Source organism: Pseudophryne corroboree, chromosome 12 (assembly GCF_028390025.1).
Source record: "Pseudophryne corroboree isolate aPseCor3 chromosome 12, aPseCor3.hap2, whole genome shotgun sequence".
Lineage (NCBI taxonomy): Eukaryota > Metazoa > Chordata > Amphibia > Anura > Myobatrachidae > Pseudophryne > Pseudophryne corroboree.
Genome location: NC_086455.1, coordinates 129,632,410 through 129,652,658, shown reverse-complemented (window position 1 = coordinate 129,652,658; position 20,249 = coordinate 129,632,410). Strand labels below are relative to the sequence as shown.

Here is a 20,249-nt window from a genome sequence, read left to right as displayed (position 1 = left end):
GTGGTCGAAAAATAATACAAATTCATACAGTATTACATAGCACATTATCCTCCATTATTCAAATTACTCCACACAGTAGTGCCACTTACACACATTACACCAGGTAGAGCTCCTTATACAAATTACTCCAGACAGAACCCCCTTTTTACACATTACAGCAGGCAGAGTCCCCCTTTTTGTACATTACAGCAGCAGAGTCCTCCTTTTTACACATTACTCCAGACAGAACCCCTCTTTACACATTACGGCAGGCAGAGTCCCCCTCTTTACACATTACGGCAGACAGAGTCCCCCCTTTTGAGAGAGAGAGAGTGAGAGTGTATTATACGTAAGTTTGACCAGCCGACAGCCCTCTTGTCCTTCCCGCCCTACGCTGCGGCTCTTCGCAGGGCACTGTGGGTGGGCTGGGGGCGGTCTGTGAGAGATGTCAACTCTCCCAGAACACGCGGAGGAGAGTAGGGGGAGGCAGGGTGGGTGAGCTGCAGCGCTGTCTGGCTAACTATGTAAGAAGAGGTAGCTGCGTAATGCACTGCAGCTCAGCTGAGCTGAGATGGTGTGTGAGCTGGCCGGGTGGCTGGATGGACCTCACAATGAGGCCGCAGTGGTGTGGCCCGGCGGGTGTTGCCAGTGGTCCTGCGTTCACAGTGCATATGCGCTGTGTGCCATGCACCACTGGCACACCGCTAGTTACGGCCATGGCCCACAGTAGTAATGCTGCTTTTACACCTTATGCCCACAGTAGTAATGCCATGTACACATAATACCGACAGCAGTAGTGCCCCTGATACACCTAATGCCAGTTACACATAATGCCTGCAGTAGTGCCTCACAATGGGCCCGAAGTAGGGCCGCTTATACACATAATGCCCACAGTAGTGCCGCTTACACACAGTGCCCACAGTAGTAATGCCACTTACACACATAATACCCATAGTAGTGCTGCTTATACACATAATGCCCACTGTACAGGTGCCCTTTACACATAATGCCCACAGTAGATCCACTTACATACATAATGCCCACATTAGTAATGCCATACACATACAGTAATAGTGCCACTTGTACACAATGCCCAAAAGAAGGTAACAGAGAGGGGAGAGTGCAGTCTTACACGGAAGATCAGTGGGTGGTTTGGAGACTGCAGATTCGCCGCGTCGAGCTGCTGGCACCACTGCCTGTCATAAGCTTAAAGGGTGCAGTGGGGAGGAGAGAGGAAGGAGGAAGCCAGAGGGACCCGACACTAGGAGCCATGCTTCATGCTGCTGGCATTGCTGTCTGTCAGTTTGACAAGCACAACAGCAGCTGGCAACAGCAGCAGGGTAGCAGAGTGGGGAGAGCACCTCTCCAGCCCGGGTGGTCTTCAGTATGCCGGCGGTCGGGCTCCCGGCGACCAGCATACCGGCGCCGGGAGCCCGACCGCCGGCATACCGACACTTATTCTCCCTTGTGGGGGTCCACGACCCCCCTGGAGGGAGAATAGAATAGTGTGGCGCACGTAGCGCGCCACCGTGCCCGCAGCGTGGCGAGCGCAGTGAGCCCGCAAGGGGCTCATTTGCGCTCGCCGCACTGTCGGTAAGCCGGCGGCCGGCCTCCCGGCGCCGGTATGCTGGTCGCCGGGAGGCCGGCCGCCGGCAGATCGTAGTGAACCCCTCCAGCCCAGTGTCTCCCTGCAATACATGCCCTTGCTGAGTGGGTTGCGGAGGCCCTGGTTGCCATTTACTAGAATATTACTGGAATACTTCTTTCTGCCATTATACTTGTTACACCTGGCTCCTGCTCTCGCCTCTTGTCACCACTCCCCCATCTCCTGAAATCTTTCCATCCATCCCTTCCTGTCACCTCTCCCCCACTATCACGTATCCTGCCCCTCTCTCCTGCCGCTTATCCTGCTCTCCCCTTCTGTCACCACTTCTGCCCCTCCACCTATCATTTATTTTGTTCCTCCTCCTGTAACCTCTCTTGCCCCCCATATCACTTATCCTACCCCTCCCTCCTGTCACTTCACCTGCTCTTGCCTCCTGTAACATCTCCTGCTCTCCACTCCTGTCACCTCTACTGCTCTCTCCTCTTGTCACCTCTCCAGTCCCCCATGCCCTTCTCTCCTATCACCTCTGCCGCTTTCCCCTTCTGTCACCTCTCTTGCTCTCCCCATCTGTAACCTCTCATGCCCTCCCCTCCTGTCACCTCTACTGCTCTCTCCTCCTGTCACCTCTCCAGCCCTCCCGCCCTCTCATGGTCTCTCCTCCTGTCACTACCAGACCTGCAGGGCTGGGGCCATTACACCTGCGGCGGGTCAGGTGACTGCTCCCAGGTGTGCCCGGCCAGGAAACTCTGCAGCATCATTGTTTTGCAGCCTGTACGAGTCACATAGAGTGAGCATGACTGAGTGTGGGCAGTGCACAGCCCCGCCACCTTACCTGCTGCCACCCTATCCAGTGGGGTGCTGCACTTCCAGTACTGCTGCCTATCATACAGTTTGACAGGCACAGTGACAGCAACAGCAGGGTAGCAGAGCAGGGAAAGCACCTCTCCAGCCAAGCGCCTCCCTGCTGTGCATACCCTCGCTGAGTGGGTCGTGCTGGCAGTATAGATATAGATATATGGCAATCGATAAATATGCAGCACTCACAGCACTTTGTATATCACAGCAGGGCTGGTGTAAGAAGCAGCAGGAAGCTGCCTGTTACATGCTGGTCAGTCAACGTTTCATTTTAAATGATAACATTTTGCCAGGACATGAATAATATAAACAAGGTCTTACCTTATATAGCAGACAGAAGAGAGAGGAAGACCGTCAGAGCTTCCTATTGCTGTGATTACGCCGTCCCACCCTCACACCACACCTTACAGTATATATTTAATAAACTTCTTTCAACCCCACTTTATAAAATATATTTAATGATCCCCCCTTCCTAATATCTTCATATACTCACTGATCTTTGCGAGGTGGCTTCAGAGTCCAATAACCTCCCGGTCCTCGCCTCGTTGCCTTCTTGACTAATTAGATGTCAAACATATGAAAATACAGGGATGCGGTCAATTTACCTACAATCAAAATCCCAATTATCAAAATACCGACAGCTATTGACCGACGGTCAACATTCCGACATGGTCAAAATCCCAACATGGTCAAAATACCGACATTTAAAATACCGCCAAGGTCAAAATACCGTCATGTAAAATGTCGAAAAGTCGAAGTGAGTTTTTCATTGTGCCGAGTGCAGCAAGTCACCATCCCCGAAGCATGGCGAGCGCAGCAAGCCATACGAGGGGATGTGGTACACTTATACGGTGTCTATGTCGACCTATGTCAACATACACACACATGTGGGGAAAAAAACCTTGGGTCGACCTTTGGACCTGTCGACATTTTAAATGTTGGTATTTTGACCTTGTTGATATTTTAAATGTCGGTATTTTGACCTTGTCGGTATTTTGACCTTATCTGTATTTTGACCACCAGTCAATTGTTGTCGGGATTTTGATTGTAGGGGTTTCATACTAACCCCGAAAATATAGGCGGAGTCTCCCATATATGAAATTCTTGGACCAGAAGTATTTTGGAATATTTGCTTACCATAATGAGATATCTTGGGGCTGGAAATCAACTCTAAACATGAAATGCATTTGTTTCATATACACCATATACACATGGCCCAGAGTTTCCCAAAGTCAGACATTACACACCAGGTTTTAAGGATATCCATGCTTGATGAGTCCAAATGATTAAATCAAATCGACTGAGTTACTGATTAAGTCACCTGTGCTCAAGCAGGGATAAACATAAAAACAGGACTGTAATGAAAAGTTTGGGAGACTCTGACACAGCCTGAAAGTCATTTTAACCACTTGCCTGGCTGATGTGACCATGCCTGCAAGTGCTCTATCTGACCTGGTCGCACAGGATGCGACCAGTCAGATAGAGAGTGTTAGCAGCGGCAGGGAAGAGAAACTTCCCTCCACTGCTGCTGTCAGCACGGCAGGATCCCCCCTACAGCGGCTGCAGACAATGGCAGCCGCTGGGGAGAGTAAATGAACTCTCCCAAGCCACCCCCCCCCCCCACCTGTATACCTACGGGTTGTCGGGCTTTTAAAATGAAAGCCGCGATGGTCGCGATGTTCCCGATCGATGTTTCGATGTTTTAAAACATCTTTTTTTAAACAAAAATATTTTTTTTTCCTTTTTTTAACTAAAATCATTTGGGATAGGATTAAAGTCATGTTCTTCACCTAATTCACTCTTAAAAAAAAAACCGACAATTTCGGAGCGGTTTTCGGCGAAATAAATCGTCAGTTAAGTGGTTAAACAATATTTTAAGAATTTTGTGCATGAAACAAAGTGTGTGTACATATATGCAAAATTAATTTATACAGTAGATGCGTTAGCATACATCATTGCTGCAGTCTCGATAAACCGTCCCTTGCGGTGCTCCAGGTCCCTTGAGACTCTGCTAGTGTTACGCGTCTTTTTCATCGAAAATGCATCTTAGTCTCAATGCCAGAGACCGATCTGAATATGAAAAATGACACCTGTTTATCTGTATGTGACTGAGTCTCTGAAGCTGTACATGAAGTGCTACAATGTAGCAGCAGCAGCTTTTTGCAATACATGTTCTGTTCTGTGCGTGACTCAGTCACGCACAATATACAAGTGTCGCATAGCAAACTAATCAGCACAGTCTCCTCGTGTGTCCTAGTAGCGACTAATACTCATTTTCGGCAAAAAAAGATGCCAGGCGCTAGCAGACTTACACAAGACCTGGCGTCCCACTCGTGACAGGCATCTCATGAAGGTAATTCTATACAACATTGGTAATAGTTTTGTGCATGAAACAAAGTTTGTGTACACTGAATTATCAAAATCCAAAGGTGTCAATATCTCAGTGAGCAATCAAAAATTTCAGATTTTGATTATTTCAGATTTTGGAACTGTGGATAAGTGAGACTCAACCTGTTTTGAGATGTCAAAGTGCTCTAAGTAAATACAACACAACACAATACCGTCTGACTAGTATTCAGTGCAGAGACTACTCTAGTGACCATTCTGCAACACATAAATCACCTTAGTGGTCACTACAGAATTCTGAAATCATCTTAGTGACCAACATATAATACAGAGAGCATCTTCGTGACAAATACACAATACAAAAAGCACCACAATACAAAAGGCACCTTAGTGACTAATATACAACACAGAGATCATCTTAGAGACCAATATAAAAAATGCACAGAATAACTTAGTGACCAATACACAATAAAGAGAGCATCTTAGTGCCCTATATACCATAAAGAGAGTACCTTGGAGACCACTATACAATACAGAGATCACCTTATTGACCAATATACAATACAGAGAGCATCTTGTATTGCTTTTATACCTAAATTCCGAGTCGCACCCGGGAATTGTGCACGGTTCCTTCCTGGGTGCAACTCGGTGAGACCTCTTCCAGACAGGCAGCCTGGCAAAACTCCGGGTTGGTAATGTCAGATAATCTACAAGTACCACCTCTTCTCTTTGCAGTGAACGGGTACTTCCTCGGACCAACCCTGCAAGCTAGCCGGGTTGGATAATTGGAACTGGGAAAACCCTTGCACACCTAGCCACCACCAGCTTATCATTGCAATGACCCGGGTTTTTAGCAGCACTGTAAAAGGAGTATTAGTGACTGATACAGAACCTGCCCTCTTGACCATATATACTCCCAACCTCTCTGCTTGCTCTCATCTCTTCATGCCTACTTATTCACTGACCTCTTTCCAATGGCACACCATGGCTCATCTAACCAATTTAAAGAAGCTATTTCTTGACCCACCTTTATTGCAAACTACCGATTTATTTCTCTCCTCTAATTTGCCTCCAGACTACTTGAGTAACTTGAATATAACTCCTTCATCTAGTTACTAACAACATTTTTCTCCCCCCACTATGTTTTGGTCCAAGTCTCTCCCTTGGCAATGTTGAATCACTTCTATATTCTACTGTAGTGCTACAGTAACTGGCTAGCTAACAGGCATCTATTACCACAAAGAGGCAAGAGATACAGAGATTGTGACTCTCCTTTCTTAAGAGGACCAAGGGAGCTATTCAGTTCAGGGCTGGTATTCTCTAGGTGGGTTGCACACAGTATTTGTATGCTTGACACCAGTGCCCAGTAGGCATGACCTGAAAATGAAACAGCATGATGTGAGTGTCCATGCATAGCCTGATGCTAGTTGCCCATTTGTCAAGCACATCAAACTCTTTGTTATATCCATCACTGCTCTTTGTGGGACCATTTCTCCAGTTTAAAAAAAAAGAGGACAGAAAATCCAAGTCTCAGTAAGGAGCTGCTGTTGATGGACACATTTTTTGGTGATTAATCACAGCCAAGCACGTTTCCAGCAAGCAGCAATGGTGTATCCTACAAGGAGCAAGCTACCTTAGTTAGAATGCATGCTATTTGGAAATGTTTGTTGGTCGAGGAGCAGAGAGAGGTTTTATACGCATCCCCCCTGATCTTTTTTTTTTTTTTTTAAAGCATCACATTGGATGGGCAACATCCTCTGTATGCTCCTCAGCCACAGCTATCTATGCAGCCTGTTCCTGCAGAAGCACACGGAGTGCAGGAAGGAGCAGGGCAAGGGGTGAACTGGGCGTCATGGGACACCTTCCCCATGGGCAAGAACAATTTTAGTCCAGCCCACCTACAGACCCTGATGGCTGTGGCTGGAATCCATGTATCAGGTAGAGAACTGAACACAATCATATTGGCCGGGTGTATTTCCTGCCTATCTTGTAGCCAATAGCAATGTCACCTCTACAATAAAACTCTAAAGAATCTCTTCGACAGAGTTCTAATGGGTAGCTATGGACAGAGTGGAGTGCACCCCCAGCTCCCCACACAGGGTTATAGGGAAGGGGGTTTGACTGCTAGTAATCATAGAATATTCTTTATATAGGAGCATGTCCATTTCAGAAGGGGTTATTTATTGTACTGTTTCTTTAAAGTCTTTGTAAATGACAGTAAAAACTACAGAAAATGGGTCCAATCATCAGTTACAAACTCAAAAATTGAAGATCAGACAGAGCAGAAAGAAAAGTGTGATGAAAGGAGACCTGTAGTGTACATTGCTAAATGATGTACTGTATTCAGGTTCACTATAGTGTTGACTTTCATCAGGGCACAGTACTATGTCCCTCAGCCAATATAACATTTATTGTGACCAACAGAACAGAACCAAATGACAATACAACATTTACTGAGAGATGAAAAAACCCGCTACAGCATTAGTCAGCAAATGCTATCTAATGAATAATCCCAACTTCTAATTCAATCAATATATTAATATTTATACAAAGTGCCGAGTTTTGGCATATAGCCTAAATGCATCATGCAGTCAGAGAGAGCTGCCCATCAACCGTCGACACTTTTTAAAATCATCATTGACATCCTATTAGTATGCAGCTGTAACAGGGAGGGAAATGCTAAGTGATGCAGACAGAACCATTGGGATTAAAGGCGACAGAAGGCTGTCCCTCAGCTGCGCTTTTAAAGTTCATTGCGTTTCAGGTGAGAATTAAAGTCCCAGACATGAGTTGCTGCTTATCTGCACTTTGTTCTCAGACCAGGGCATTTCAGACACCCCCTAAGCACAAACCTGTAAGTCACCAAAGTCATTGAGAATCGACTGGAGGCAACGTTGGCTTAGTGAAGAGGCAGCTGCTAATGATTGCAGTTTAGAGATCACATCTAATTTCTGTAACCATCACTTGAATCCCTGCCACTTGGCTGTCACGTTGCCTTATCTCTGGGCAGACAGATCCTAAAACACCTGCCTTCTTGCTATATTACACTTCACAGGAATGCTTTTAAATGCTCTGGAATTCACCCCATACCAAACTGTTCAGTTTTTACAGGAATGTGTGTGAGTAAAGGTAGTCCGAATTGGGGAATGGAAACAGAGTCCGAATTCAGCCACACAGGGATAACAAAGACAGGATTCCACAGCACAAATATGAAACTAGATTTGAGTAAAATGTTACAGTACTGTATGGATATACACGCAACCGATAGCCACGGTATCCAATTAAAAAAAAGTGGTTGTGGGGTTTTCAGAGCTGAAAACCCTGTGGCGCATAAAAAACCCAAAAAACAAAAACATACCTGTCCAGTGCTCTCTAGATGTGATCCCCTCCACCTTCCGATTGGAGAGGGGGCTTCTGAGAGTTTCAGTGGCCGCTGGGAGGCTCCAAGGCTGCAGGGAGATGTAGTTCTCCCAGCAGCCTGCTCCGGGGTGGGGGGGTCACACAAACCAGAGATCGCCTCATACACACACCTACAGTCATACACACTTCCCCAAACTCACATACCTCACAAACTCGCTGCTACTGCAGAGGACTGGTTTTTGACGCTGGATGAAGAAGACCCTGCTTCAGAAGGTGAGTAATTACTGACTAAGCTAATTGGAAACAGACTGACGCCAGAATCCCGACAGCCGGAATACCGGCGGTGAGTGTGGTGTGTCCCCTCGGGGGCTCGCTGTGCACACCACGCTTCAGGCCCTGTGGCGACCTTCGTTCGCCACACTAATCTATTCCCCCTCGGGTGGTGGCGTTGACCACCACAAAAGTGGGGATTCCGGGGGGCAGTCAAGAATCAATCCGCCATCATTTCACCAGGTGTCGGGCTTTCCAGGTTGGTATTCTGACCGCCAGGATCCCGACAGCCAGCAAAATGATTGCATTCCCAAGATTACAATGTATTGTGATCAGCGCCGGAACTAGGTGTGTGCTGAAGGGGCATTGCCCACAGCGCACACCTAGTTAGAGCTCATATTCCCCCTGGCTGTGCTCCCACTGCCCGTCCTTGAGGAGGCTCACTGATCGGCGGGTGATTGGGCAGGTGGCGGTCGCGGTCAGAGCCTCCGATCTGCGGCGCTGCACTCCTCCGACGGCTCCCTGTAGGTTGCCCTGGCAACCAAACAGCAGAGGCTCCAGCGCCGCATAGAAGTTCAGGACAGCTGAGCGACGGCTCAGCTGTCCAATGGTGTCAAGGTGCAGCCTGCGGCTCAGTCATTGGCTGGGCACGCAGGCTGCAGGAAAGAAGAGTTTGTGTAGCCAGCCAGCAGAGTGCCACAAGCAGCTTACCAGCTGCAGAGAAAAAAAGTAAGCTAGCTGTATTTTTTTATTTTTTGTTTAAATCATCCTGCTGTCATAATGTTGTTTTTTTTTATTATGCTGCGGTTTATAAAATTGGAATTTTTGGCCCTCTGTGTTGCTTTATGTTTGTGTCTATGTATGTAATGTGTGTGTGAGTGTGTATATGTGTATGTTTATATGGGACGCTGTCTGCCGTAATGTGTAAAAAGGGTGACGCTGTCTGCCGTAATGTGTAAAAGGGGGACGCTGTCTGCCGTAATGTGTAAAAAAGGGAACGCTGTCTGCCTTAATGTGTAAAAAGGGGGACGCTGTCTGCCGTAATGTGTAAAAAAGGGGGACGCTGTCTGCCGTAATGTGTAAAGAGGGACGCTGTCTGCCATAATGTGTAAAGAGGGGACGCTGTCTGCCGTAATGTGTAAAAAGAGGGACGCTGTCTGCCGTAATGTGTAAAAGGGGGACGCTGTCTGCCGTAATGTGTAAAAAAGGGGACGCTGTCTGCCTTAATGTGTAAAAAGGGGACGCTGTCTGCCGTAATGTGTAAAAAAGGGGGACGCTGTCTGCCGTAATGTGTAAAGAGGGGACGCTGTCTGCCGTAATGTGTAAAAAGGGGACGCTGTCTGCCCTAATGTGTAAAAAGGGGAATCTGTCTGCCGTAATGTGAAAAAGGGGAATCTGTCCGCCGTAAGGTGTAAAAGGGGCTCTACCTGGTGTAGTGGCGCTACTGTGCGGCGTAATTTGAATAATGGAGACTACTGTGCACCATTATATGAATTGGTATTATTTTGTGGCCACTCCCCTTTCCCGCGAAGCCACACCCCTATATTCTTTGCGCGTGCCTACTGCGCGCACTGCCACTGGTTTACGTTAAAGGGGGGGGGGGGGCGCTGATGGCATTTCTTGCACACAGCGCTAAAATGTCTAGTTACGGCACTGATTGTGATTGTTAACATTACTTGCATACATCTTGCTCAGTAACTGTATTAATGGTCTTGCACTATACTATAGAATATATTTTATCATCAAAATTTAAATACATATATATAGCGTTTACTACTATGCTTTTTATACAGCTTTGGATATATGTGAATATCACAATTTTAGGGAAGATCATGTGTAATACAATGTGTGACATAAGACCACTTACACATTGTTATTTAGGTGCTGAGCTGAGTAAAACGCTTCTCATTTATGGCCTGATGAAATCTGCCAGGAAACTTTAGAATAAAAAGCAGAACTGGCCAACACAACCTACACATATGTAGCCCATTTTACAGCAGAGGATAACAAATTAGCATAATTAGAATTCCCATTTCAGACTGCCAACACATCTCTCGGTCACACAAATGTACAGCAGACTAACCTGTGTAGTGCTTAGCTTCTCAGCAGCCCACTCTCTTTCATCAGCAAACCTGAACTGGGTAAAGGCATCCCCTGAGAGACAAAATAAAACATTCAGGTAAGACAAAAAGAATAAGTGGACTTTTTAACAAGCTATACAATGGCAAAAAAAAATCAGTCTCCTATTCCAGGTGGTTTACAAGGGCTTAGGGGTATATTTACTAAAGGTCGTATTTGTATTTTTTTTTGTCTTTTGTCTGACAGTTTTGCAATCCACCCATTTACTAAAGTTCAAACCAAAAAAAAACAAAAAACGTCTAAATGACGTCTTTGGATGATCGGACCAACTTTCTATTCTTTTACATAGACAAGTATACAAACAGCAAATTTACTAATCACTGGTTTGCAAAACTGTTTGTAAATAAGAGCTATTTAATCCATATTTAGTGTGATTTTATTAACAAACCTGCAAATTATACTGAATCGGGTCTTCTTTAGATAAATTCATAATAAAATGTTAAAAAAAATAAAATAAAATAAATAATTCAACAATTCTGGGGACATTTTAGGTAAAAATGTTTAGATAGTTAAGTTGTTAATTGAAAGAGAAAAAAATAAATACATATCTGCACAGGTCACCTATGTGCAACACAGAACAGAACTAGAAATATTTACATCTTTATGTTCACCCATATTTTAATATATTTAAGTCCTAAACTGTGAGATGGGGCATGCATGGCTTGAACCTGTTTTTCCAGCACATCCCACAGATCAGGACTGGCCAAACTGTGGCTCTCCAGCTGCTGTGAAACTGCACATCCCAGCATACCCTGCTGCAATTTTAGCATTCCCTGATAGGAAAACTGTGGCAGAGCATGCTGGGACATGTAGTTTCACAGCAGCTGGAGAGCCACAAGTTGGCCAGGCCTGCCACAGATGCTTCATCAGCTTGAGATCTGGGGAATTTGGAGGTTAATCAACAAGTTGAAACTCTTCATACCATTTCTGAACAATTTTTGCAGTGTAGCAGGGTGCATTAACCTGCTGAAAGAGGCCACTGCCATCAGGGAATAGTACACTGCTCAAAAAAATAAAGGGAACACTTAAACAACACAATGTAACTCCAAGTCAATCACGCTTCTGTGAAATCAAACTTTCCACTTAGGAAGCAACACTGATTGACAATCAATTTCAAATGCTGTTGTGCAAATGGAATAGACAACAGGTGGAAATTATAGGCAATTAGCAAGACACCCCCAATAAAGGAGTTGTTCTGCAGGTGGTGACCACAGACCACTTCTCAGCTCCTATGCTTTCTGGCTGATGTTTTGGTCACTTTTGAAAGCTGGCGGTGCTTTCACTCTAGTGGTAGCATGAGACGGAGTCTACAACCCACACAAGTGGATCAGGTAGTGCAGCTCATACAGGATGGCACATACAGTAAATGCGAGCTGTGGCAAGAAGGTTTGCTTGGTCTGTCAGCGTAGTGTCCAGAGCATGGAGGCGCTACCAGGAGACAGGCCAGTACATCAGGAGACGTGGAGGAGGCCGTAGGAGGGCAACAACCCAGCAGCAGGACCGCTACCTCCGCCTTTGTGCAAGGAGGAACAGGAGGAGCACTGCCAGAGCCCTGCAAAATGACCTCCAGCAAGCCGAAATGTGCATGTGTCTACTCAAACGATCAGAAACAGACTCCATGAGGGTGGTACGAGGGCCCGACGTCCACAGGTGGGGGTTGAGCTTACAGCCCAGCACCGTACAGGACATTTGGCATTTGCCAGAGAACACCAAGATTGGCAAATTCGCCACAGGCGCCCTGTGCTCTTCACATATGAAAGCAGGTTCTCACTGAGCACATGTGACAGAGTCTGGAGACGCCAAGGAGAACGTTCTGCTGCCTGCATGACCGGTTTGGCAGTGGGTCAGTAATGGTGTGGGGTGGCATTTCTTTGGGTGGCCGCACAGCCCTCCATGTGCTCGCCAGAGGTAGCCTGACTGCCATTATGTACCAAGATGAGATCCTCGGACCCCTTGTGAGACCATATGCTGGTGCGGTTGGCCCTGGGTTCCTCCTAATGCAGGACAATGCTAGACCTCATGTGGCTGGAGTGTGTCAGCAGTTCCTGCAAGACGAAGGCATTGATGCTATGGACTGGCCCTCCCGTTCCCCAGACCTGAATCCAATTGAGCACATCTGGGACATCATGTCTCGCTCCATCCACCAACGCCACGTTGCACCACAGACTGTCCAGGAGTTGGTGGATGCTTTAGTCCAGGTCTGGGAGGAGATCCCTCAGGAAACCATCCGCCACCTTATCAGGAGCATGCCCAGGCATTGTAGGGAGGTCATACAGGCACGTGGAGGCCACACACACTGCTGATCCTCATTTTGACTTGTTTTAAGGACATTACATCAAAGTTGGATCAGCCTGTAGTGTGTTTTTCCACTTTAATTTTGAGGGTGACTCCAAATCCAGACCTCCATGGGTTAATAAATTTGATTTCCATTGATCATTTTTGTGTGATTTTGTTGTCAGCACATTCAACTATGTAAAGAACAAAGTATTTAATAAGAATATTTCATTCATTCAGATCTAGGATGTGTTATTTTAGTGTTCCCTTTATTTTTTTGAGCAGTGTATTTCCATGAAGGAGTCTACTTGACCTTCAACAATATTTAGGCAGGTGGTAAGTGGCAAAGTAACATCCATATAAATGCCACAATCCAAGGTTTTCCCAGAGCATCATGCTGTCTCCTCCGGCTTGCCTTCTGCCCATGGTGCAACCTGGTGACATCTCTTCCCCAGGTAAATGATGCACATGCACCTGGCCATCCGTATGATGTAAAACATATTTCATCAAACTAGGCCACCTTCTTCTATTGCTCCATGGTCCAGTTCTGATGCTCGCATTCGCTTTCGATGGTGGACAGAGGTCAGCATGGGCACACCGACCGGGTCTGTGGCTACGCAGCCCTGTATGCAGCAATGTGCAGTGTGCTCTGATACCTTCCTATAATAACCAGCATTAACTTTTTGTGTGCTACAGTAGCTACACTGGGATAAAACCAGATGCTCTAGCCTTCACTTTCCATGCACTCCAATGAGACTTGGGCGCCAATGATCCTATCATAAGTCCTTCTGTGGACCACTTTTGGTATGTACTAACCGCTGCATACTGGGCCTGTTTTGGAGATTTATTTATTAATAGTTTCTTATATAGCCCAGTAAATTTATGTAGCACTTTACAACAGGAAACAACAGTGATAGAATAAATCAAAACAAAACAATTGGAAATAACAGTGATAAAACAAAACCGGGTAATAACAGACAGACATAGAGGTAGGAAGGCTCTTCTCGCAAGCTTACAAGCTAAAGGGAAGGGATGTAGTTAAAATGCTGTTGGATGGGATCCCGCCGGACAAAATACCAACGCTGGAATCCCGAAGGGCACCATAAGCCCGGCATCTAATTCCTGACAGTGCTCAGATCCTAGCAATAAAATACAGATGCTCGGAATCCCTATCGTTCCTACAGCGGGAGGCACTCCCGTCTTGCCAAGGGAGGGGGGGGGGTTCAGGGTAGGTTTACACACAAGAAGTGGGGTTAGGGTGCAGGGACGGGAAGGTTATGGTTAGGTACAAGGGAGGGGGGTTAGGGTTAGGCACTTTCAATGGGAGGTTAGGATTAGGCAGAGAGGAAGGGAGGGTTAGGGTTAGGCACCACCGGGGAGCATTAGGCACCCACAAGGGAGGGTTTAGAGTAGGGGATGGTTAGGGTACTTTCTGGGCGCTGTTGGTATTTTGATGTTTGGGTTACCGCTATCGGTATTCTGACCACAGGCACACTGTTTATCGGCATATTATACTGAATCCATAGGGAAGTAGGCATTGATACACAAGGATAGGTGTTATCTAATGCATAATGGTCCACCAGATTGCAAAGGTTCTTGGTTGGCTGTATACGGTCACACAGGAATGTTGGCCTAGGGTCAGAATGATGGGAAAATGAAAGTATATGTGAGGATATCTGTGAACTGTACTTGGAGATGTAATTAGATAGGAAAATTTATGAAGGTTATGTGGGCGGTTCTGGAATTTGATAAGCCTGCCTGAAGAGGTAAGTTTTCAGGGAATTCTTGAAGGTTTGGAGACTAGACGAGAGTCTTATTGTTCGTGGGACGGCATTCCACAAAGTAGGTGCACCCCAAAGAAAGTCCTGCAATCGTGAATAGGAGCAAATGAGTGTGGATTAGAGACGTACATCTTGTGAAAAGCGAAGAGGTCAGTTTAAGAGATATTTTGAGATAAGCGTTGGTGTAGTTTGGTTAATGGACTTATGTGTGAGTTGAAAAAGTTTATAGTGAATACGGTAGAATACAGGTAACCAATGGAGGGACTGACAGAATGGATCTAAAGATGAACGTCTAGTGAGGAAGATTAGCCTCGCAGCTGCAATCAGAATGGATTGTAGTGATAAGATTCTCTTTTTGATACTGTAAGACCAATAAGAAGACTATTGCAATAATCAGTGTAGGAGATAATGAGTGCATGGATTAGAGTTTTTGCTTTGTCTTGTGTAAGGTATGGTCGTATTTTGGATAAACTTTGTAGATGCATATAGCAAGATTTAGAGGTAGATTGATTGTGGGGAACAAAGGACAGTTCAGAGTCACGGATGACGCCTAGGCAGAGAGCTTAGTAGGATTGATTGACGATTTCTCAACAGTGATAGATATGTATGTTTGTAACTACTATTGGTTGGTAGAAATATAATTAACTCTATTTTGGAAATTTTAAGTTTGAGGTGGCAAGATGACATCCAAGATAAAACGGCAGAAAGACATTCAGGACACGGACCAATATAGATGGTGACAAATCCAGGAAGGATAGGTAGATTTGAGTATCATCCACATACATAAGATACTGAAATCCAAAAGAGCTGATTAGTTTGCCAAGAAATGTGGTATAGTTTGAGAAAAACAGATGAGTTGAGACTGAGCATTGTGATACTCCAACTGAGAGAGGTAGCAAAGAGGAGGTGGAATCAGAGAAGGGGACACTGAAAGAGTGATTAGATAGGCAGAATGAGAAGCAAGATAGGGTTGTGTCCTGAAAATCTAGGGATTGAAGGGTTTGTATGAGAAGAGAGTGGTCAACAGTGTCATAAGCAGCAGAGAGATCTAGAAGAATAAGAAGTGAGTAGTGGCTTTTTGACTAAGCAGTGACCAGATCATTCACTACTTCAGTTAGTGCTGTCTCTGTGGAATGTTGGGAACGAAAGCCTGACTTAAGTTGGTCCAATAAGTTGTGTGAGTTAAGAAAGTGTGTGAGGCGAGTGTAGGCAGGTCACTCAGTGGAGGGTTATGGTAGCTGAGAGATGGGACAATAGTTTGAGAGAGAGTTTGGCTCAGAATTTTGGGGTTTTTTTCAGAATGGGAGTAATCACTGCATGCTTTAATGGTGAAAAATACCAGTAGAGAGAGAGAGATTACAGATTTTAGTTACGGTTGGGAAGAGCATTACTTATCTGTGAGGGTACAGGATCAAGAGCAGAGGTAGTAGAGTAGCAGGATCAGAAGAGTGTTGATTCTTCATCTTAATTTGTTAATCTTCATTTTTGGGATCAAGTGAAGAAAAAATGCCAGAGGGTTCAGATAGGGAATTGAGCAGGTAATTGACTGAGGCAGAGCATACCATTTCATCTTGGATCTGATCAATCTTGTCCTTGAAGTAGGAAGTAAGATCTTGTGCATTAATATTGGTTTATGGGTTGGGTGAGGGAGAATTAGGAAGTGATTTTAATAAAGTAATTTTTATTCAACAGTCTGGAGAATAAGGTACAGACATTGCAGAGCATTAGCACATCACAAAAAATAAATCAGTTAACTTTGAATCAGAACCTCATTATTGAAGTAATTTCACAACTGTGGAGTATCAGGACATGTCTATAAGGGTATAGTACAGAAAATTCCCTGTTGTGCAGATCCGTTAGGTCTGCAAAATCAGTAGCCATATATATATAAATCCACATTTAACTTTTATATTAACGCCCTTAAACTAACCAATAGGAAACATAAAAAGAAAAAGAAAAAAAAAGAAAAGAAAAACAAAAAACAGAAGCAAAGTGAGAAGGAATATCCTGACTCAGGACCACATTAATCGTGCTGTTGAATAGACGACCACGCAGGGCTCAGCCGCCAAGCGTCTCAAATACATCATGAAACAGTAAATCTTGGAAAATTAGCACTTCAGTATCCTCTATAGTTATGGGATCGGGTGAGAATTGGGGGAGTCAAGCCATGGAGACCAGACCCTCTCGAATTTGGCTGATGCGTTTTGTTTCATATATACATATCTTTCTTTAATTATTGTATCATTGATTAAGGTCTGAAGCGCAGAAACCAAAGGGGCTCTAGGGGCCATCCATAGCCTCGCAATGCAAACCTTAGCCAAGGCACATACACTATGAGCATAAAGACCTAACGAAACAGACATAGAAGTAGAGCATCCCATCCCCAGAATACAGAATTGAGGGGTAAGCAGTCTGCCAGTCACTCCCGTACTCTCCAGAATTGACCTAACCCCCAACCAGAACACCCTCAGCCTCGGGCAATCCCACAGTAGATGCCAAAATGTTCCCACCTCCCCCTCGCATTTAGGACAAAGGCCAGATACGCCTGTACCAAAAGTAGCCAGTCTAGCTGGAGTCATATATGTTCTGTGTAAAATGAAGAATTGAATTTGCTGAAATCTGAGAGACTTGGCAACCTTGGCAGGGTATTCCAGAGCAAGGGCCCAGTCCTCCTCAGCTATTAAACCCATATCCTCCTCCCACCTTCCACGGAGACGTGTCAGAGGGTCCGCATGGAGCTTAGTAAGCAAATATCCATACGCCAGGGAGACCATCTTAGCTCAACCCAAAGTAGCCACAAAGGTCTTGATGGGAAATGGGAGGATTCGTGGGGGAGACTCAGCAAACTGGGACCGGAGGGCGTGACGGAGCTGGAGATAACTGAAAAAAATAGGAATTGGGTAAGTCAAACTCATCCTTCAGTTGTTGAAAGGATTTGAGTACATTATCTAGGTAGAGTTGAGAAATAGAAACCACCAATCTAGGGGCCCATACCTCCAGCCCCTCAAGCGCATGCAATTCTGGGAGCCAGTCAGAGTACCAAAGGGGGGTATCTGGGTCCATACCATCGTATCGCAAGAGGACTCTCAGGGCCCGCCATATCTTTAAGGCCTGGAAAATAATAGGGGGAAGAAACCGAGCTATGCTCCCACTCAGCAGCACTTGCATAGGGGAGAGGTGAGGGAAGTAACAGCGAATTAACTCACAATGTAAAGAGTTAACCTCAGAATCCTGCGCCCACACACTAATATGAGTCAATTGAGCAGCGTAGTAATATATCTGAAAATTAGGCAGAGCCAGGCCACCGTCAGAGCGATGCCTGGTAAGGGTATTTAGTTGTATCCTAGGTCGCTTGTTAGCCCATATCAGAGAGGATAGGACACTATTCAATTTCCTAAAGAATGGCGGATAAATATATACCGGGGACTGAAGAATAATGTATAAAAGTTTGGGCAGTATAATCATTTTAATGAGATTAACCCTGCCAGACACCGTCAGTGGTAGTTTACACCAGGCCTTGGATTTATCCACGACCCACCGCATAACTGGGTCCAGGTTCAGAGGGACAAAATCAGAAGGGTCATTAGTTATTTGAATCCCGAGGTATTTAAATTGTATCGTCCAACATAATGGCAGGGGGATTTTGGGAATAGTAGGGGGGGGGGCCAATGACTGGCATAATGTATGATTTAGACCAGTTAATTCTAAGACCCGAGTAATTACCAAAGCACTCAATCACACGGAGCAGAGTGGGCATTGACTTGGTATAATCCTGTAAAAACAACATGTCGTCGGCATAAAGAGCTATTCTATCCTCACGTGAACCCATACCGATTCCCACAATATCTGGGTGCGACCTTATCAAACAGGCCAGGGGCTCGATGGCCAGGGCAAACAGTGCGGGGGATAGGGGGCAGCCCTGCCTAGTACCACGGGACAGTTGAAAAGAGGGGGATACATAGCCGTTCACCAAGATCCTGGCACTCGGATGTTGATACAGTAATTTAGTCCATCTGATAAAGTTGGGTCCAAAGCCCATACAAGCCATCACCTCCCATAAATAAGCCCATTCAATGCTGTCAAAGGCCTTGGCCGCGTCTAGCGAGACCACAGCCGAATCAGAAGGGGAGTCATGTGGGAGTTGCAAAATGGTATATAATCTACGTAGATTAATAGATGTGGACTTCCCTGGCATGAAGCCAGTCTGGTCCGAGTGAACGAGGGAGGTGATCACTGTGTTAAGCCTTACTGCCAATATCTTTGCCAGGACCTTAGCGTCGGTGGGAATCAGGGAAATCGGCCTATAGGAGTCTGGAGACCCAGGGTCCTTACCGGGCTTTGGAATCACTATTATAATCGCCTCTGACATAGAAGGGGGGAGTTCGTTATTGGCAAATATATCTAAGTATAGGGCATGGAGTCTGGGCCCAAAAAAATCGATATGATTCTTATAGACCTCGGAGGGAATCCCGTCACACCCCGGAGCCTTGCCATTAAGGGACATACCAATGGCCGCAGTCACCTCCTCGATCGTAAAGGGCGCCTCCAGCAGCTCACAAGCTCCAGAGGAAAGTGCGGGCAGCGCAATACCCCTCAGGTAATATGAGAGATCTAGAGTAGAGCACGTCAATTGTGAGCTATATATCTCAAGAGTAATAAGATCTGAATAATTGCGCAATGTCCGGCGTGGTGTCAACAAAGGAGCCATCCCCATCAGACATCTGGGTGGTCATAGACCCAGGGCGATCATAATGTATCAGACGGGCCAGGAGTCCCCCCGCCCTATCAGCCTGCATATAAATATTAGTAGCTTTAAAAAGGAGGGAACGTGAGTTTTTATCGGACAGGTGGGCCATCCAAGCCGACTGAGCCACTAACCAGCGTACCTTCGTCGCGGGGGCACCATCTAGCAAGTATTGGGACTCTAGTTCCCTGGCATCATTTTCAAGGGCCTGTTCTCTTTCCCTTGAGGACATTTTATGAGCCGCTATGCGTCTAATATAGGAACCTCTCAAAAACGCCTTAAATGAATCCCAAACTACCGTACCCGGGGCTGACCCTACATTATCGTTAAAGTACGACCCCCCCCCCCCACTGAGTCTCCAGGTCACTACAGTCACCTAGTTAGGTTAGCCAAGAGGGGTGCAGCTTCCAATAAGAGTGCCCCTTCTGACTTTCTACAGCAATAGTCATCAACAGAGGGGAGTGATCAGAGACCCCTCGAGCCTCATAGTGGATGTCAATGATCCTAGGGACAAGGGCAGGGGACACCAGCATCAGGTCAATCCTGGAGAAGGAGCCATGAGTACTGGAAAAACAGGAGAACTGGGTGGCCGCAGGGTGACGGAGTCTCCACGCATCTACCCACTGCAAACTATCCAAGAAGTCAGCAAATTTGGTAGGGCCACCACCCGCTAGCGCAACATTCGGGGAGTGCCATCGGTCCAAGGATAAATCTAGGATATTATTAAAATCGCCCAGGCATATCACTGGGGTGGTAGGAGAAGGAGCAATAAAGGAGGCAGCCTGCTGCAGCACAGCATATGAAAAAGGAGGGGGGACATACACCGCTAAAATGTAATAGGGCTGGGAACTCAGTTTAAATTCCATAAATACAAATCTTCCATACGGGTCAGTTT

At 45.8% G+C, this 20,249-nt stretch overlaps 1 protein-coding gene across 4 annotated transcripts in view; it reads right to left on the bottom strand.

Annotated features, from left to right (window-relative positions):
- AVEN (apoptosis and caspase activation inhibitor) overlaps positions 1-20,249 on the bottom strand; it is a 731,650-nt gene that overhangs the window by 42,722 nt on the left and 668,679 nt on the right. For all 4 annotated transcript variants that reach the window (XM_063948021.1, XM_063948022.1, XM_063948020.1 and 1 more), the window contains exon 3: positions 10,500-10,570. In XM_063948021.1, the coding sequence (XP_063804091.1) occupies positions 10,500-10,570 (71 nt within the window). The remainder of the gene's footprint in view (positions 1-10,499; positions 10,571-20,249) is intronic.